Source organism: Schistocerca nitens, chromosome 5 (assembly GCF_023898315.1).
Source record: "Schistocerca nitens isolate TAMUIC-IGC-003100 chromosome 5, iqSchNite1.1, whole genome shotgun sequence".
In the NCBI taxonomy this organism is placed as follows: domain Eukaryota; kingdom Metazoa; phylum Arthropoda; class Insecta; order Orthoptera; family Acrididae; genus Schistocerca; species Schistocerca nitens.
In genome coordinates, this window is record NC_064618.1 from 246,752,754 (window position 1) to 246,774,984 (window position 22,231).

Sequence of the window (22,231 nt, forward strand, 5' to 3'; positions counted from 1 at the left end):
AGCGAACCGACATGTTTAAAAATCTACCTTATAATTGCGGTAGATAGAAAGTAATTTGGTATGCTCATGTTGTACATTTCAGACTGCTGCCTCACTGACTTTTTATCAAAACAAATAATGAAATGAAACAATTTCATAACATAACGAACAACAAACAACTGATATCAATCATGACAAAATGAAATACGAAGGTCTGCACATGACCGTGTATCTGGAGAAAATGAGCTCGTGGGTAACGTGATCGGCAATGGATGGATAACGTCATTTGTCGAAACTTTCCTCCAAAGAAACTTTGACGGTGCTGTGGCGTGACGGCCATTGTGGACGCCGCCATTTGACATCTGTTGCGAAATGTTTTGAGGGGACGGGCCGTGTCGGCCAGTGTGAATTGGCCTTAAGCAAATGTTGAAAACGCAATAAATACGTGGAATATTAGAACTTTATAACTCTATCGCAATGGCAGTAAACAACGTCGTTCTGCGATCACATGAAAATCACAGTTTAATGTTGACATCGACAAAATGCGCAAAAAGCAATGCTCCTCCACAGATTGTCTACTGTATGGTGAATTCAAAGGCACACTGAGTAAAAATTGTCCGCATATCTTTAGTCTAAGATCTTCGATCCCGCCTCTTGATTTGAATGTGATATTTGTTTTGGCGGTTGCTTGTGTTGTGATAACTTTATCATCGATTATAGTAATAGGACTATCGAGGATATCTAGTGGTACGTAGTATTTATTGTTAATTTAGTTTACATTTGAGGGAACACTTTTTTCTGTATTTGCTTTGTGTAACGGTTTTTACTGCCCCATATAAGGAAGCCGGATAGACAGGAGGCGAGCTGAATATGTTATGACATTGCCAGTCTCGAAGAACGGTGCAAACGTTGTGCAGCAACGTAGAAGCAGTAAGTGTGCTGAAATATTAGAAATTTCTTCATACACAATGACTGTCGAAAATAGTCTATCGCCTGCCACATTTTATGGTAAAAAACATTCAAGAAAAGTAAAAGCAGTCGCAGTGATAGAAGACTATGTGGTTGAATACCGCCATAGACTATCGGACGCAAATGACCCAAGTAGTACTTGGAAAGTGTTTAGAAAACAAGAAGCAGCTTTAAAATTTGTTAATGGCAAGTGTGGTTTAATGGTATTTGCATTTCAACACCGGTTGGGTCGTAGGAGCTTCCTGGTTGCTAATCCAAAGGTATTTTGGCATTATGACATTCAGAGAAAAGTTCAGGAAAGATGCTCTTATGAAATTATAGCAGAGCATACGGTTTGCAAACTCTATTTCGACATCGAATTTGACAAACTTTCAAATAAAACCAGTAATGGGCCAAAAATGATTGAAACGTTTTTGAAGATTGTGTTTCTTTATCTTGATAAAGAATTAAATGTAAAAGTCTCTCGAAAAAATGTAATAGATATGGATTCAAGCACTCCTTCTAAATTCAGTAGGCACTTGATATTTAACATACCTAATGCTGCATTTCACTGTAATTACTGCGTAGGAAATTTTGTCAAATATATTTGCCAAGAAATTACACACAGCGTCAGTGCAGATGACCATTTACTGCGACAGTTTTTTCAGCCGTCAGAGTTAGAGTCATTGTTTGTATGGGAGAGAAGAAGTGAGACTGTCCTGTTTTGTGACCAAAGTGTTTACACTAAAAATAGACATTTTAGGGTATATGGTTCAACAAAATATATGAAAAACAACCCATTAGAAACTAGTGAAGAAGATCAGTTTAAATCAACACTGAAAAATCAAAATGAATTGGAATTGTGGTATTTTCTTGAGTCCCTAGTTACTTACTTTTCCAGTGAAGTCGGGAGAGTTCTGGATTATGGTTCAGACTGTGAATCATTTAAGCAAGGAAAGAAACTAAAAAGGCGCCAAAATTATTCCTCTGCCTGTAATTCACCATATCCTCAAATCGACAATTTTATTAGTAAAATTATAGATCCTGGAAGAATTTGGCGTTGGGCCTATTTCAGTTCCAATGGGTATATTTCATATGACATTATTGGATACAGATTCTGTCATAATATAAATCGTGAACACCGGAGTAATAACATCAAATACATAGTGAATTTGGCAGAAGCTTGTTTCTATCAGAAATGTCATGATCCAGACTGTAGAAGCTTCACTTCCGAAACCTGGAAATTGCCACCAGAGCTTGCTTTCATTCTTGAAGATGATGAAATATTTAATACAGATAAAACAGAAGTTGGCTTTGGTGATTTTGAATTACCTGATGATGATGCTATGATAGAAATTCTAGACGATGTTGAATTTGATTTGGTATATGCAGGAGGAACCAAATGGTCAACATAAACGACATGTTTGAAGGGAACAAGAAAGGAAGGAAACACTAAGAATATAAGCTGCGATAAACAAGTTAGGTTTAAAAATTGTGTGCAAGTTCTAAGACATAGGAATTCTTCTTTTATGGGGAAAAAAGTTTAAATATGTCATATGTAGGTTAGTAAAATTTTGACATTATTTAAGCCAAAAAACTTACTAAATAAATAACACATATGTATATTATGAATGCAAATGTGACTAGCATGAAGGGATGAAGGCAAATGTTATATTGTGGAAGTTGCAGACTATGAGATTCAAAATATGGTATAATGCTTTGCTTGGGGAAAATTGTTTCAGATTTTTTCTCTTCATGTTTACTGCACTTTTCCAGATGTCCATTACTTTACATAAGTAGTGTTGGAGAGAGAAACTTGTAATTAAAAGTTGTCTTAGGTCATTGGTTGTGTGTAGATGCTTTCAGAAATTACAAAATCAGTTTGTACTATTTTTGTTATTGTTAAATGCAAAGATCAGGTTGTGATGTAAAGGGTGTAATACTAAACACCTCTTGTGATAAGATGATAAAGCTTTAAGTAGAACTTGGTTTTTCCTTTTATAACATATATTTTTTAGGAGTATGTTGTTACACTAGACCTGTAATTTGTAAGGAGGTTGAAACATTTCAGAGTCTATTTAACTATCAAGATAATTGCAATGAAAATTAACAGAGTTAAAAAGTGAGTGGTAACCATTGCACGACTACTAAGTTTGAAATTAAATTGCATTGCCAGTGGCATTTTTGATATGTGTGTTTGTTAACAGAGAATATAAGTCACAATAAAGTACTAGTATGAAAAATTGTTACAGACTGCATTACAGTTTTGACATTGGAATTTACTATACAAAAATTCCATTATGTTTTATTTTTTCAAATGGAACTTGTTGCAGCAGAAGTCCTAATTTGCATCAGTAAAATGAGTATGCGTATTTTACAAATTTGGTAGCTTCAACAGCAAAAACACATGATGGAAAATACAAAACTCACTAAGTCATTATATAATACTGTTTGCATTGATGTTGTATTAGTGATTTATGAACTGTAAACAGTAAAAGATTCACACTAGACCCAGTTTGTACAGTTTGTCCCAAGGTACTCAAGACTTTGCATAATAAACAATAAGCACATAACTAAAATTTGTTTGCACCTCTTGTATGCATTTTGTTAATTACAGTTGTTGTATGTGTATGCTACACTTCTAGCTGTATTGTAAAATATTTCTGTTCATGTGCAGTAGGCCTACATAGAATTTTCTCTGGTTGTTCTGAAACTGTAGAATGGGAGAGAACGCTAGGACTTTCTGTGCAACTAATCTTTTGTTTATTGGTATATCTACTGGCAAAAATTTAGATGATGAATTTTGGCTACGCTATTTATTTACAGTGGTGGTTCCAATGGCATACTTAGTCCAGCAAGTAATTCTCAACTGTTCGTGGTTTTTTGCATAATTTTATATTGTTGCAACAGAAATAAAAAGTTTATGAAGAACTGGTTTAATTCTTTGTTTTCCTTTTCCTATAACCTATTACTAGTTCAATTCTTTGTTTACCTCTTCCTATAACCTATATACACATTTGAATGGTATTTATCATCTCTTATCACAATTTTTAAATAGTGCTTCCTTTTTTATTTTCTCATCTGTCAATATTTATTTTCAGACTCAATTTTTTTTAATAATATATTTCTTTAGTTTTGATATTCAAAGATCAATTTTGTGTATAGTAATATTTGACAAAATTGGGCTAGTACAATGTGCAAAATTTTCAGAAAGTAATAATGTACTGTTGTGTGAAGTACTTCCTTCTTAATTTCATTTTTTGGATGCAGACTCCTTTAAACATTGCTGTAAAATTTATGTTCACTGCCTTATTCACTTGTGATTTGCTCCATTTACTCAGGGCTGATCAAATTTAAAGGAGAGCATGTTCAGGTAGAAGGAGAAAGGTCACTATAGTTATAATTCCATGTTAAATTTTGCTTAGAGATATTTATTTTTCACTTCACTCAACTTCTGTTCTTGTGTCTTTCTACCCACCTCTTTTCTTTTTTATGCATTATTGTTTGCATTTTGTATAAGTACATAAAACTTAAATATCCAGCTTCTTTCTATGGGGAATTAACACCATAGAAAAGGTTTTAGAAACAGAAATACGTATAACGCAAAGAATTAAATCGAAAAGTAATTTATCCTCTCCATTATCCTCACTGTGAGCTCTTTATGTAGTTTCTGTTGAGACATGCTATAGATCTTTCTGTCATCATTAAACTTTAGATTTAAGTTTCAAATAATTGGTCATGATTAATGTAAATCAAGAGTGATGAGCCCTACTGTGCTAGTACAATAAACAGAAGTCAAAATTGTATATTTCGTTCAAAGGTTGTATCTAGTTATATTCGATTTTATAAAAGTGTGTGTTGTGAAAATCTACGTCCTATGATTATAGCAATGCTTTAAGTGTAAAAGATTATTCCAATCAAAAGTACTATAAAGAAAATATGTAAGCAGGTGGTATCTGTTAAATGGTTCTTGTGCCAATATTGTTTAAGACAGCACCAAGTAGGCATAATAAGAGTCTAGCATTTTTATGCGTGGTGTTTATGAGTAGACAATTTCATAAAGCTTCAAACGCTGGGCATAAATATGAGTACACGATTTGGAAAAAAAAATTGAGTGCTATGCATAACATGGCAGATGTGTAGGTGGAAATACTTTTCTTTCTATACCGTGTGGCGGGGCATGGTTGTGTTTGATGGTAAATATACATTTCATAACCACTTCTGAATTCTGTGATGAAAAATTGATTAAACACATACCACTTTGAAATAACAAAGTGTGTGTTTTGGCTGTCACATTCAATCTCAGTTATTATAGGACATGACTGCAGAGACTCAAAAGTTAAGGCACATATTCAATGTCATATGCCAAGGTTATTAATAGTTTATGAAGAGTGTCAACAAAACACTAAATTCAATTGGTAGTCTGGTAGATTTAATTAACTGGCCAATGAACCCCTAAACTAAAGCATATGTTGCTGACAAACTGCAAGATATGCTTCTTATCTGTCTCAGAGACAGTATTGCAGATCAGGTGTGGTTGGACTCAGCTTTCATGACAGTGTCACAGCTCAGAGGCTGCTGATTTCAAGACCAAAGATGGGTTGTAACTTGGAGCTGCATACAGCACCATTCTTGGGTTGGTGCAGTAGTGTAATAAGACACTATATACTTTCCTTCTTTTCTTATTTAGTGAAACCTCTTTCTTGGAAATTTGTATTTTTTTAATGAAGGTTACAAATTTCATTAAAGGTATCTACAATGGAAGAGCAAATTGAAAACATATATCCAGCTTCACATGCGAGAGTGTCTAAAGGAGCCTCGGTCCTCCATTCAGTTGTGTCTGGTGTCATGAAACTTGAGCCAAAACCTACTGCAGTGAAGAGGATGCAGGAATATAATGTAAAGCGGATTGTCCTCAAAGATCTTAACAAGAATACACAAAAAATGGTAAGCTGAAATTATTCTTGATAATTTAGTAGACCCATAGTGTGCAACATTGTTGTGCAGTAATAATACAGTATATTTACTGAAAGCAACATTCATTAATGTTGAAAGAAGAGAGAATTGTCAGTAAACTGTGAATGGCATGTACGAGTTTTCACCTCCTGGGCTATGAAGAGCTTTGGGCATGATGATTTGATCGCTATACTTTATTTAAAATAACTTTCGATAACTCTAGTGAGGAGAGCAAGCTGATGACTCGACTGAGGAGAGCAAGCTGTGGTCTCATGTAAGCTTTTTTTGGACTCTGTGTGCTTGTTGTGTTGCAACTTTATTAGGAATATGCACTGATTTGACACACACAGTGGACGGTGCTGTGTGATGTAGTGCATTCAATTCAATACGTAGCAGATGAATAGCAATGTCTGGGTTCAGAATGTACACACCAAAGTTTCTCGAGGTGGAAGATGTCCAATGACTCCAGTAAAGTTGTCCTCAGCAACTTTACTAGGCAAGGTAGCATTGGAGGTAGTGTGCTGCTTTCCTCTGGCACTCAAACTAATGTATCTATTAAGTTAAACATGGGCTCTGGTTGTCGTGCAACTTGGTGCTTACACACTCTCTCTCTCTCTCTCTCTCTCTCTCTCTCTCTCTCTCTCTCTCTCTCTCTCTGCCAGATGAGATTAGTGACAGAAAAATTCCTAATTGTACCAAAGGAAAATTTAATTGAGAAAACTAATAAATTATGAGAGAATTGCTGGGTAGTACGTACCTTGAGGAGGTGCAGATAGGTATACAAAAGCAAAAGTGGGTACACTATCTAAATTTTGGAACTGATAATTCCTTCATTATGCAGCATGTGTTGGAGAAGGTTAAGTTAGAAAGGAAGGGCAGGCTCACCTGTAGTGTGAACTGCCATCTAGTACTTACCTACAAGTGGACCCCGTTCCTGCTGGGGTCTGAGTCACCTGTTGTTCTTGTTCAACCTAATATTCTCCAACAAAGGAACTATTAGTTCTGAAAGCTAAGTAGTGTATCCCTTTTTGTTTTATAATTATTTATATATTGGCATTATTATAAATTTGCCCCCTGAAAGTAAGTGATGGCCAACAATACTGACTCATAATTTATTAGAAAAACTCCAAAGGCTGACTTTTTGGACTGAACATAATCACATTTCAACTACTGGTAAATAATTCTGTATTTACTCCACATTTTGATCTGCATCTCATCTTCAGGTATTGTGAAATTATTTACAACAGCCTACATGGTAAAATTTTGCTGTCTTGCCACAAAAAATTAAAGCTATCCTGTGTCATTGCCATCAGTTGTAAAACACATTATACATTCAATAGCAAAATGTATTAACACATTTAATTAATCTTTACATACTGTTATAATCAGGTTCAATCCTTTCATATGGAGGAAGTTTACATACAGCACAAAATATAGGTAACTGAATCTCGTTTTCGAGTTTATAGTCTGCCACTTACCCACCAGCACTTCAGTAACTGCCTTTAGGCATTGTACTGGAACAATGTGTCTCACAGAGAAAGTGCCAAGTAACACGACAACAGTGTAGCAAGAATGGAGCATTGTTGTCCGGAATCCCTAAGTTATTAATTCACCACCATGGCCTGTACAGAGCAATATAATGGTGATGGGTTATGATTCTGGGAATTATTTTGGAACACAGACACAGTGTATGTGTGTGATTGAAGTGGTCACAGAAGCAGATGAAGCACAGACCTGAGATTCAATTCATCGATTGTCCATATATTCCATTAAGTTTAATCCTAATTTTAGAGGAGCAAATTACATCTTCATTGGCATGAAACACTATGGTAGCACTTTATTATTTTCTGTATTGATTTGACATACAATGCCTTACAAACCACATAAGCAGCTCGTGGTCTAGTGGCTAGCTTTGCTGCCTCTGGATCGTGTGGTCCCGGTCCTGATTCCGGGCTGGATTGGGGATTTTTTCTGCCCAAAATCTGGGTGTTTATTTTGTCCGCATCATTCAGGAAAGTGGTGAGGCTGGATAGTGCAAAGATTGAGAGTTTGATCGGGCACTGATAACTGCGCAGTTGAGTGCTCCACACTCCAGATATTGTCATCATCATCTTGTAAATATGTAATGAGCTTCTCCAGTATAGTTGCTGTATTTGTGTGTCCTTGGGCCATAATGCTCAAAGTAAAGGGATAAATTTTTATCAACAGTGCATCCAATGGTGGTAAACAGCACAACACCTGACCCTATCTACCTTTCAGTTAGCATACGTGTTAGTCGAGTCGGCATAAGATAGTCCCTGACAGCTGGTAGGTTGTTGCCAACTTTCAACTGCGAAGTGCAAATGGCTGCAGGTGAAAACCATGTTCATGTATAGAGTTCTGGGAACACAGACATTGCCATAGTGACATTTACAAAATCACATTATGTGATTGATTGCGTTAAGTGTACAATGCAACTGCATGCTGCCCACTGCAACCGTCGGGAATCAATTTATGCCAATTTGGCTATGGGCTAGGAGGCTATTGAATTTTAGCTTGGTCATTCTCAGCTGATATTCATCCTGCTTGCGAATCTTTGGACCCACTCATCTTTTCAGATTAATAAGACTCAAGCGGTTTTCTTATGTATAAAGTGCGCCAACTGCAGATAACATTGTCTTGTACCCTTCCATTGTTTTACAATTGCAAGCCCATACCTATTCCTTCATTGTTGCTTCCAAGTGAGCAGCAGTAATATACAATAAACAGTGAACTAGGTAAGAAAAAAATTGTGATCTGTGCAAGAAATTGCTCCAGATTCGAATAAGTGGTCAGCTGGGATCTGAAGCAGCTGCACAGTATAATGCTTTGAGTGGGTCGTTACTGTAGTGTAACACTTGTATGTGGCAATAGAGTGATATAACAAAAGTTTACTTTATTGTTGCTTAATTAAACAGTGACTTAGGTCATATAATTGAACTTCATTTTATCATTGCTTAGTTAAACTAAGATTAAACTGCAATTTGGTAACATAAAAAAGCTATTCTTTACATGTGTACAAAGTACACCACGTGCCCGCTGGTGTTATGGAAAAGGCAGCAAAACCACAAAGTTATATAATGTAGGAAAAAAATACTGTTAATAAGACAAACTATCTCAGTTACCTATTGCACTGGCAATTTGTGGTAAACATAATTTATGTAATTCTGCATGCTTTCTGGTGCTAATGGCACCACTGCTGTGACCATATTTCCCAAAGCATAACTGGGTTTCATCAAAATGTGCCTTGAACTTGAGGTATTGGGGAGGGGGGGGGGGTTGGCATCATACTGTACTGAAATTATTTATTTAATTATATATTATTTTTTTTTTTTTTAGGCCACATGTCACACCTATGGCAATTGCATTATGATTGGTAAAACTGTTTGTGCACCTGCTTTTGTTTGTATGTCACCACATAAGATCTGAAAGCTTACTTATAACGGTAGCTTAGGTTATCAGTGATCTGCCTTCAACTTGTAGTTGGAAAAGTTATTACCAAAACTAAATACTTAACTACATGGTGAATGAAAAAGAGTAGAATGTTAACAAATGTCTTGTGCTTAACATCACATGAAAAATCACTAAAATGAGGCACACATCATTATATATACAAGCTAACACCATAATACTTCAAAAAATAATATAGGACAGGTGGCATAAAAAGGTTTTAATTTTTCTGGCTGTGATGCCGTTTCTAGCATAGTATTAAAATCTTGTGCTGATGTGGTAGAACTACCTTCAAGCTATCTTCCTAAACAGTCAGTGACTCTGGAAAAGTAAACAAAGAAGTGGTGAAGTCCTAGCTGTGTCTTCTTTGTGTGCCTTGACCATGTTAAAGTCCATGATCCTCTGGTTTTTCCTCCTATTTTATTTAGTGTGCAATTTATGCAACTTGTTTGGTTGTTGTTATGGTCCCTTTTAACTCATTCATTCCTGCTGATTATCTTTTCAGTAGATACAAATATGCTATATTGGCACTATGATGAATTTTATGTTTAAGAGCCTGGCTATGATGATTCCGAATCTATCGCACTAACAGTTGTGTGGTATCTATCCGGAGGGTCATCCTTGATGGGGAGCATGACACCTGTGACCTTGAGCTTTGCGGACATCCTAGGCAGATCATGCACCGTTAGCAGTGCACCTTTCCAGGGTTAACCTATGTTCTGGAACTCAGGAAATTTCAAGCACATCAATTAGATATCAGGGAAATTTGAAAAAAAAAAAAAAAAAAGAAGAGCTGCAAAAATCTCGTTTTTGTCTCAGCTAGGTGAGATAGGTTGTTTACTATGGTGTCATGCATCGTTGCTAGTTGAGTGCAGGTGAATATGTGCGCCACTTCCCTACTCCCTCATTACTACTGCTTCTTCCCTTCCTACCACTCCCATCAGCTTGCAGTCAGTGCTGGTATCACTTCTTGTCGCTAGCCTAGCAGCTGCTGATGAGGTGCATGAAGAGTGGTTTGCTTGGATATGATTCTCTGAGACTGTAGGTGCAGCGGCATTAGACAGCGGTCATGTGTGCATGAGTTGTGTCTGATTGATTTGTGTGTGTGTGTGTGTGTGTGTGTGTGTGGGCGCGCACGCGCGCTCTCTCGTTTTCTGAAAAAAGCTGTGGCTGAGGATGATTGTCTTTTCTATGTGCCTGTCTGTGGCTGAGCAATTATCTTTATGGTGAGTTGCTACCTATCCTCGTTATTATTGATTCTTAGAGGATTTGAACGAGATATCTGTTGCATGCCTTAATACATGCTGTATGTGGCTCATGAATAGCTGGCCACAGAAGTGGATTTCCATGATGGGCCAAAACCACAAGCCGTTTCGGCATGTATCTGTAATATATCGGGCCTGTCGATCTGAAGCCACTCGGTTCCTGCAAATGTGCAGGCCCTGCCCATCAAATCTAGTCTCACCCATCTACCCACAGGCCGGGTCTGTTTGTGTGTGGCATAATGCAGTGGATTTTCGTGGTTTATCCGTGGACCCAGAACTGCGGTGCTCCTCAGTAGGCCAGAGGCCTTGGGTGATAGATTTCTGGAATTGCGACTGTCTCCCTGCAATTACATTGTGCAGTGTGGCGTTTTATTGACATTTTATTTGTTCTAGTACATTTTGGCACTTCAAAAGTAGTTTATTTGCTAGTAAGTTTGCTGTCAGTTTGTGCACTATGTACTTATATATTTCTCGAAAGAAAAATCACACGATACTTGCAAAATAATAGATATAACACAGTGAGTGAGAACTGACAATAATGAACATAGTAGAACCAACATTTTATTGGCGGACACCTATAGTTTTAGTTTACACAATTCTTGCCCTCCTTATACACTTCCTTCAAGAGGCCTACTTTTTGCTGAGGCTATTTCTGAACTCGGTGACGGTATTTTAAATCTGTCTTGCGACTCCAAGGAAATTTTTGTCACCAAATGTGTTTCGTTTTATTGAAATGAAATAGGCCTAACATCAGTGGTCTTAATAAACACACATATATTTGGCTTGCTTTCTCCATCTAAAAACAGTTCAATACAAAAAATATTAATGTTGTTACTTAAGATTTTTGCTCACATCAGGAAATGTCATCTGCTTGCCACTTTCTTTTTTAGACATTTTCTCATTTGCACTATTGTCTCTTGTACTGTAGCTGCAAAGACAGATTGTCAGCTTACATCTAAACTTACTCTAGATATCTCAAAATTTGTCAGGGAAAAATCCTAAAACTTGTCTCGGAATCAGGGAATTGCACTTGGGGAAACTTGTGGTAACCCTGCTTTCTGAAGACTCCTGTAATTTGATGTGCGAGTCTGCTAGTTCCTCATCTCCCCTCACTAGAACTAGTCGGAGCAGTGTCTGATACAGGATAATGCTAACTGAACGTAGGATTTAGCAGCAGTTACTTTTGTTTGAGATGACCCAACACATTGTCCAGCGGTTCGTGATGTTCAGGTGCCACATTGACTGATTATCCAACGTGAAGTCAAAGTAACACACAGTTCCGATCCTCAGCGCTGGGTTTCCATGTTCATGGATGGGCTGTACGTTGGCTGGAATGTTTCGGTTTGTTCAGAGTGGTGTCTTTTTAAGCTGGCATAAGCACAAATAGCATTAAGAAGTATAGGAAGGGTGTAGGTAACTGTTAATACAGTGTATAGATTAAGTTCAAAAGAGTTGCTTCTCTTTAGTTAATGAATACATTGACTTGTTCCACATCCCTGAAAGTTCTTTTTGATAGGATCTACAGAAGATGATAAATGAATAATGTCAATACTTTAAAGAAAAAAAAAAAACTGTAATGACAAAAAACACAAAAAGAATCTATTGTGACATTCTCTTTCACCTACATTCAAACTTTACCTTTCCCACAATGCACTGCTCTGGTGACAGAATGGAAATTCGTGCAGCTGAAATAGTGATTTTTATGCAGTTTACATATATAAAGATATGAACATATGATACACTATTTGGAAGTGGTGCAATTTACATAATTATATAACTTACGATTATCAGCTATTTGACATACGTACATTGATGGATATAAGCAGCCTCTAGACATTAACAAGTGTTAAGGTCTTCAGCTGTATGCATTGTTGTTGGTGCTATAAGTTTTCTAATTTCATCTAAGGACCTCATCATCTTGGTCCATTTCATCTCTTAGTATCCAGAAAGGAACTTTTTTTGGTCTATTTACCATCCATTTTTACAAGGCTATATGTCCAACCCACCTGTATTTCATTTTCATTACATTCATAATTTATCTTACAATCCTGTCCATCCCTGGTGCATTTTTATCTTTTCCCTGTCTCTCCTGGAAATCTTCGTGATAAAAGTGTACTTATGCTTACTGCGGCTCTTTCATTGCATGCTGCCATTGGCTCCAGTTTGCATGATGAATGACGGAAAGCGAAGATGATGAATCACAAGTTAAATGTGGATAGTCTAACGTTCTGATGACTTAAAGTGTGAGTGTGGATCTGGGTTGTATCAGCTTATTACCCCAAACCACCTTCCACTTCTTTACGAGGTGACTTACTTGGAATTTGCAGCCACTCTTCTTTACTGAATAGCCGGCTGCTGGACACCCTCTTCACTTCTCTGTCAAATAATGCTAGATACAGGAATTTTTAGACTCTTTCTACTTATGAAATAAGTAGACGTACAAACTTTACTTTTCATCAACTAATGAAGTATTTGGCCTCCATACATGATAAAAATCTCAATTTCCACATGAATATGTAACCACGGAAATAAGGACAGACTTCAGCAATAGAAGTTTGTGAATATGGAAAGAGGGAAAAAATAGACAGGTTCTCAAATGAGAAGTAAGAAAGGAAAAAATAGATATGGATGCTAAGATTGAAGAAGAGAAAGAAGATAGCTCCAAAGACAGGAAACCTCCCCCCCCCCCCTCCCTCTCCCTGGGATCCCTACCACTCAGGCACTTGAGGGAGATGCCAGAGGAGGTTTGGTGTTAAATTGTCTCCTACAGAATGGACTTGTCCCATCTTCACCATTTGAGGTCCCGAAGGAAATCCTAGCAACCCTATGGAAACAGAAAATGATGAAAAATCAGGTACACTTGTTTGTGAGTGTTGTTTGAAAGGTGTGATGTGTGTTTTGTATTAATCATGATTTATCTGTTCTTGTAAATCATGCTTTTAGCTACAATACCCAGCCCTTTCAAAATTTATACAAATCCTCCCATCTATATCACATCTCATAAAAGGTATAAAATACTGTATACAAAATAGAAAATCTATACACTATGGCATAACAGTTATTCAGCTAGTCACATCTTATTATATTTTCCACATATGTTGTACTCTGTTTAGTTTATCTCGTCTAGATATCACTTTTTTTCTGTGATTCTCTTAAGTTGTTCTCTACTTCATTGTCATATCTTGTTTTCTAAGCAATAAGATTTTAAAAGAATTCAGTGCAGGAAGCTATCTTGAAAAATGCCAAAAACAACTCGGGATATGACGGTCGTTACTCTTACATCCTTTACATTGTATTTCCCCCCTTTTTTGTGTTAAATGCCAGTCGAAATATTTCCCTTTAGTACCCAAAGTATTATAATATTTTGGGTCCCATAGATCTGATATTGACTTTTCTTGAGCACTGGCAGACCAGTAATTCTCTTTAAAATTTTTTGAAAGTCTTCCCAAGAGGAAAAATTCTCAATATTTACTGTTCCCCATTCTGAGGCTTCCCCTACAAGGTACCCCACTGCAAATTCAATCTTCTTGGAATCTTCCCAATTTTTTGGCAAAGCTTGGTTAAATCTTTTTAAGAAATGGGTCAGATGTACATCTCCATCCGACTTAAATTTAGGAAATTGTCTGGATAACCCTGAATTAGCTCCCCATTGCAAATCAGTCACTGTTTCACTAGTTAACACAACATTAGGGGAAGTTACCCTTTTTTTCTACTTTGTCTTGGATAAGTTTAAGTTCTCTCCACAGGTCGTCCGTATCCTTCCTGGTACCATTAAGTTCAGAAGAAGGAATAGGCGATACGTTCCCGGATGTTATTCTCTCAGTAACCTTTCAATCTATAATTTCTCCAAATTGTCCCTCCAAACTAATTACATCTATAATATTGGAGTTAGCTATTTTCTCTTTGAAATTCCGTTATACAGTATCTACCCATGTATTGACACCTGCAATTTGCGATTGAATAATTGGCATTAATTCATTATGCTTATCTACACTCTTTTTCAAAGTATTCATTCCCTGTCTTACATCATTATATTTAATATTGTACACGTTTTCAAAAGATTCTAACTTTTCGATAAGTTCTGATTCTACATTATTACATTTGTTCTCAATATCAAGTTCTAATATTTTCGATAAATCTTGAAAAGTATCATTCTGTTTCTGACTAAGGTTAGTAAACATATGATTTATATGAGTAGTCAAAGAATTTGTCAACTCGTTCTTTAAATCTACTTTTAAATGCTCTACGTTATTACTTACGGCATCGAATTCAGTCTTCAAAGCACCCACGCCTTTGCATAGATTACTAAATTCCTTGCTTTGAGAGTCGACTTTGGCGTTTAACAAACCTAAATGGGTCGAGTGAGTATTTAATTGAGAATTTACCAAGTCTAGTTCTTTAAAAAAAAATTCAGTCTTGATCGCACCATGTATGCTACAAGAACATAGGTGACCGGTTTCAGTCATATCGCATGACCATCATCAGACCTATGGCATCCTTTGAAGATGGTAGGTGGAGCACTCTTTTTTTTTAAAAAAAAAATATTTAATTTTCTGATCGCTGTTCCAAAAACGTTTATTAAAATTGTTCTAGTTCTTTACTTAGAGTCGCACTCTTAGCATTTAATTGAGAATTTAATGAGTTTAACTTAAGACTCTGAGCTTTGATTAAATTTATCAACTCAGCCCAGTCAGACATTTCTTTGCTAATCTTCATGGCCACAGCTGGGTCTTGAGTTTCCCCAACCTGGTGTATATTTTTCATACTTTTATGTGCCTTAGCTCTTGTAAGCATTTAAAACTAACTTTAAATATGATAATTACACAATAACAGTTCACTCAACAGTATCGTGTACCACTTCGTATTAAAGTAATCAGGTTTTGTTTCACACTCACTGGTGTAGAATTCTAGTTATGTAGGTGAGTGAGTGTGGAGGCAGGTCAGCACCGGTGAATAGCAGCTGGTGCCTGCTGTGTTGGATGTATGTTAGTTTCCGCGTGTGCATCCCTGCGATGTATGTGAGAGCTGTATACTCCCCGCACTGGATCTTCTTAGCTGAAGTGTTCTATGCGTACTTCTTCTTAGACAAATACGTCTAAATTTTCTTTACTATTTTTATTGTTGTAAATTTTTCATTTCTTCAATGTTTTTCCATGTAAATTGGATACTTGAACATATTCCAGTGTCTCGGAGGAATTTCCTTGTCTTATGTTTGGCTGCTATGGCAACACATAATAGCTTCTTCTGTCATTTTTTACTTAAAATTCCTGTTTTCTCAGTCCTTTCACACAGGTCGCCATGTTCTAATGTTCTACGACTTAAAAGTGAGTGTGGTTCTGGGTTATATTGGCTTACTCCCCCAAACCACTTTCCACTTCTTTACGAAGTGACTTACTTGGAATTTGCAGCCACTCTTCTTTACTGAATAGCCAGCTGCTGGAAACCGTCTTGACTTCTTCTCCATCGAATAACACTAAGTACAGGAATTTTTAAACTCTTTCTACTTATGAAATAAGTAGACATGCAAACTTTACTTTTCATCAACTAACTATGTATTTGACCTCCATACACAATAAAAATCTCGCTTTCCACATTGAGTATGTAGCTTCCTGCAAGTCTCTCATACAGTCAGACGTTAGAAACAAATAAAGTTACAGTTAAAAGACAGTTAGCTTGGATACCATGACCTTTCTTAACATGAATCATAAAATGAGTCTTGCCTCTAACAAGGTTGTGTCAGGAGTATAAAAGAGTACTATTTCAACTCTTCTTGTTTTAATAACAATAGTCAGCGACACAATAAGCACAGAGCTGCATATAAACTCCATGGTTCTTCCTTACACACTCACTAAAACATCTGTGAATTGCCCGACAGGTATTTGTCGGTGCTGGCCGACTGCTGCGTCTACTTTCTTTCCGTGACTGATTTTAAACCTGTAGACACAAACATGTGATGCACAGTAGGTAGGATTCTTCCATCCCACACTCATATCCAGAATATCGTGTGTTCGAGACGGTAGAAGGCTGAGTGGTTCTAGAATTTACACAGAAATTCTCGAATCACTACAGTAGCCAGTCTCATCACTCCTTCATAATTTCCTGTATTTTGTAAATGAAGTTATTGTAACTATTTCACTCGCACCAGTTTAAGCTGTGCTATTAGGTCCCAACCTGGGTTCGATTCCTAGTACTGCTAGTAATTTTTCCTTGGTGGGTGGACTGGGACGGGGTGCACTTAGCTTCTGGAGGCCAGTCGAAAGGCTACTTGATGGAGTAGTAGCGACTCCAGATCACAAAAACTGACTATGGCCAGGAGAGTGGTGTGCTGACCCCACACTTCTCCGTATCACATCAAAGTGTGCCACTGGCAGAGGATGACACGTGGTCAATCGGTACTGATGGGCCCACCAGGGCCTGTGGACAGAGTTCGCGTTTCTGTTAACCAAAGGTCAGGAATCATAACATATTAAGGAAAAACAGTATAATATTGGTGATTAACAAGGTTATAAGATTGAGCGATTCTCATTAGCTACTGTATACTGTCACCTGTTAGCTATGAAAAATGATAAAAACTGTCAGCAGCAGCACGTAATGGGAAAGCTGTGGTACACTGTAATTGCACTTTAGCCATTCCTGACATGCATCTATCCATTGGTTGCTGAGCAACTGTCAGTTTTTTAGTATTCTTTGTGCTATTTCCTAAGTTAGACAGCCGTAAGTCAGATCTGGCAGTACAAGTTGATAGTAAAGAATCCTTTTCAGATACATTGGAAGCCTGATATATAAAAAAAAGAAACTATTTAGTTTCTCAAAAGTACTTGATATAATATTTATTCATTTTACTGTCCCATTTGTTGTCCTCAGTTGCTGTAGATACAAAAATTATAATTTTTTTTCTGTGTTTTAATTTTTGCTATTTTCTTTTCAGTTTATTCATTGTTCATTAAATTAGAGTTATTATAATCTATTTTTGTTTCTACTTTCAAATTTGCTCTATAATGTTCTTCCATTTGTTGTTCATAGAGGATCAGGTAGTGATAATGGGAGGGGCTGGAAATAGTTCAGTAGAGACTGCTCTTTTGTGACATAAGCAGTGACTTGCACAGGATTGTTATTCAGACTACCAATGTTAACTTTGTGCAGCTGTTTTGGCATCATGGTAAACCCCAACTTGTCAGGGCACTGATGACTGCTCACAAGACACACATTTAAGTGGTGCCAGTTGATGAGAGTATCCATTGATCAGCTTGTTGTAGATGCAGCCTACACCTTCTGAATAAGATTTGGAAAGAATGGTTGGTTAAGCTTACAAGTGACAGTATAGTGGATGGATCTGGATGCAGTCAGGGCCAAATTCCTGTGATAACTGTAAGGGCTAGACCTTTAAAATAAAGTGGGTTAGGAGGCATCCCTGTTTGACGAAAGCTCCTTTCATGCTGTGAGTTAGTTCAGTAAGTGAGCAACGCTGATCAGAAGGCTCATTTAACTTATTTCATCAAAAAATTATGGGAGTTAGAGGTAAAATAGATGTACTGCTAATGGATCTGGACTTTGATAGTGAAGAAACACCAATGCTTTCTTTGGAAGGGTACATCTGATCTGATTTCTGTCCACTGAGGATGTCGAGCATGGGTCACTTATATACCAGAACTTTGTAAATATTGAATATTTGGAGGTACCATAAGTGAGTTTGAATTTTCAAAGGAGGAGCTTCTAGTTATGGGCCTCTACAGATCCTTCAGTTCAGACAACAGAGTTTTCATCTCCAGGCTTGATGCTGTGCTAGGCTCAGCCCATAAGAAATACATGAAGTTAATTTTGTGTGAGGTTGGAATATAAACATTTTGACTGGATCTCAAATAATAATAATAATAATAATAATAATAAACCCCGTGGAGGCCCGGGATAAGAATAGGCCTGCGGTATGTTCTGCCAGTCGTAAAAGGCGACGAAAAGAACAAACCATTAATAGGGCTAACCCCCCTTTTAGTGTGATTACTTGGTTCAGGACAGAACTAAAGAAGCCTCGGACAAGCGCCGTCATGGTCGGGGACGGCGCTTGAACCCTATGCCTGCCCACAATGGTAATGACACTGCTAGCCAACTGGAAAATGATTTAAATCCAAATAGAGGTGTTTTGCAGGATATGCTTCCTGCAACCACCCTAGAAGGAAAACAAAAACAGAGGATGAGATGGTCAGATGAAGTTAATCGACACCTCATGTTCTGTTATTACCAAGCAACAAACCTAGGAACCAACACAACTGGATACAGATCACAAGTATACACAACATTTATTACCAGATACCCAGAATTAAAATTTTTAACAGAACAACGTCTAGCTGATCAGATTCGTGTAATAATAAAAAATAACAGGATACCCCAGTCAGAATTAGAAAACATCAAACAACAAGTACAACAAATACTGGAACAAAATAATGTGCAATTAGAAGAAGAAGAAAATACAGTAATGGACTCAAACATCCCAGAGCAAACAAACAAAGAACAACACGCATCAATTAAACAATCAGAGGAAAATGAAATTTTAAGACAGCCACCAGCACAAGCACAAATAGAACACGAAGTGACACACATGTTAGATATAGAAGAAAAATTTCAGTTGACATATATAGAATACAAAGACACAAATACAGACATTAGACCATTCTTGCATAGACCACCAAATAGCCCACAAGTCGAAACAACAATAAAAACTATCAACACAATCATACACAACAAAATAAATGAATACACAACTATGGAAGAGTTACAACTACTGGTTTATGTAGGAGCACTCACTACACTAAATATACACACTAGGCAGATATCAGAACCAACCAACACACAGAAGAAACCCACAAAACCAGCATGGCAACACAGGCTACAGATCAGAATAGAAAAACTGAGAAAAGACATCGGACAGTTAACACAATTTATAAGAAATGAAATATCAGACAAAAAACGAAAAAGGTTAGGTAAAATCTCACAACAAGAAGCAATAGAGCAATTAGATGAAAAGAAGCAAAAATTACAAGCTTTGGCGAAACGACTTAGAAGATACAAAAAAAGTGAAAATAGAAGGAAACAAAACCAAACATTCAACACAAACCAAAAGAAATTTTACCAAACAATAGATAACACACACATAAAAATAGACAATCCACCAAACATAAGAGACATGGAACACTTCTGGAGCAGCATATGGTCAAACCCGGTACAACATAACAGGCATGCACGGTGGATACAAGCAGAAACAGATACATACAAGATGATACCACAAATGCCTGAAGTGATAATTTTGCAACATGAAGTCACCCGAGCAATTAATTCTACGCACAATTGGAAAGCCCCTGGAAATGATAAAATAGCAAATTTCTGGCTAAAGAAGTTCACCTCAACACATTCACATCTAACTAAATTATTTAACAGTTACATTGCAGACCCATACATATTCCCTGATACACTTATACATGGAATAACTTATCTGAAACCTAAAGATCAAGCAGACACAGCAAACCCAGCTAAATATCGCCCCATAACATGCCTACCAACAATCTACAAAATATTAACTTCAGTCATTACACAGAAATTAATGACACATACAACACAGAACAAAATTATAAATGAAGAACAAAAAGGCTGCTGCAAAGGAGCGCGAGGATGTAAAGAGCAACTGATAATAGATGCAGAGGTGACATATCAAGCTAAAACTAAACAAAGGTCTCTACACTACGCATACATTGATTACCAAAAAGCTTTTGATAGTGTACCCCACTCATGGTTACTACAAATATTGGAAATATACAAAGTAGATCCTAAATTGATACAGTTCCTAAACATAGTAATGAAAAACTGGAAAACCACACTTAATATCCAAACAAATTCAGATATCACATCACAGCCAATACAGATTAAGCGTGGAATATACCAAGGAGACTCATTAAGTTCTTTCTGGTTCTGCCTTGCTCTGAACCCACTATCCAACATGCTAAATAATACAAATTATGGATACAATATTACTGGAACATACCCACACAAAATCACACATTTGCTATACATGGATGATCTAAAACTACTGGCAGCAACAAATCAACAACTCAACCAATTACTAAAGATAACAGAAGTATTCAGCAATGATATAAGTATGGCGTTTGGAACAGACAAATGTAAGAAAAATAGCATAGTCAAGGGAAAACACACTAAACAAGAAGATTACATATTGGATAACCACAGCGACTGCATAGAAGCGATGGAAAAAACGGATGCCTATAAATATCTAGGATACAGACAAAAAATAGGAATAGATAATACAAATATTAAAGAAGAACTAAAAGAAAAATATAGACAAAGACTAACAAAAATACTGAAAACAGAATTGACAGCAAGAAACAAGACCAAAGCTATAAATACTTATGCCATACCAATATTGACCTACTCATTTGGAGTAGTGAAATGGAGTAACACAGACCTAGAAGCACTCAATACACTTACACGATCACAATGCCATAAATATAGAATACATCACATACATTCAGCAACAGAAAGATTCACATTAAGCAGAAAGGAAGGAGGAAGGGGATTTATCGATATAGAAAACCTACATTATGGACAGGTAGACAATTTAAGAAAATTCTTTATAGAACGAGCAGAAACTAGCAAAATACACAAAGCAATCACTCATATAAATACATCGGCTACACCACTACAATTTCATAACCACCTCTACAACCCGTTAGACCACATAACATCAACAGATACGAAGAAAGTAAATTGGAAAAAGAAAACACTTCATGGCAAGCACCCGTATCATCTAACACAGCCACACATCGATCAAGACGCATCCAACACATGGCTAAGAAAAGGCAATATATACAGTGAGACAGAAGGATTCATGATTGCAATACAGGATCAAACAATAAACACCAGGTATTACAGCAAGCATATTATTAAAGATCCCAATACCACAACAGATAAATGCAAACTTTGTAAACAACAAATAGAAACAGTATATCACATCACAAGCGGATGTACAATACTAGCAAATACAGAATACCCCAGAAGACATGACAATGTCGCAAAAATAATACATCAACAGCTTGCCTTACAACACAAACTTTTAAAACAACAAGTTCCTACATACAAGTATGCACCACAAAATGTACTGGAGAATGATGAATACAAATTATACTGGAACAGAACCATTATAACAGATAAAACAACGCCACATAACAAACCTGACATCATACTCACCAATAAAAAGAAGAAATTAACACAACTAATCGAAATATCCATACCCAATACAACAAATATACAAAAGAAAACAGGAGAAAAAATTGAAAAATACATCCAACTGGCTGAGGAAGTCAAAGACATGTGGCATCAGGATAAAGTTGACATCATACCAATTATACTATCAACTACAGGAGTCATACCACACAATATCCACCAGTACATCAATGCAATAGAGCTACATCCAAACGTATATATACAACTACAGAAATCAGTAATTATTGATACATGTTCAATTACCCGAAAGTTCCTAAATGCAATATAACACATACCATACAGTTAAAAGGAAGTGACGCCTGATCAAGGTCCGCGTCACTTTTCATTTT

At 36.7% G+C, this 22,231-nt stretch overlaps 1 protein-coding gene across 2 annotated transcripts in view; it reads left to right on the forward strand.

Annotated features, from left to right (window-relative positions):
• The first annotated feature begins 612 nt into the window (after positions 1-612).
• Positions 613-22,231, forward strand: part of LOC126260848 (interaptin) — a 212,946-nt gene continuing 191,327 nt past the window's right edge. The window contains exons 1-2 of one of the 2 annotated variants that reach the window (XM_049958253.1): positions 613-726; positions 5,677-5,874. In XM_049958253.1, coding sequence (XP_049814210.1) covers positions 5,686-5,874 — 189 coding nt within the window. In that variant the 5' untranslated portion in view covers positions 613-726; positions 5,677-5,685. Of the gene's footprint in view, positions 727-822; positions 910-5,676; positions 5,875-22,231 lie in introns of those variants that run through there. The other variant, XM_049958252.1, reaches the window with a different exon arrangement.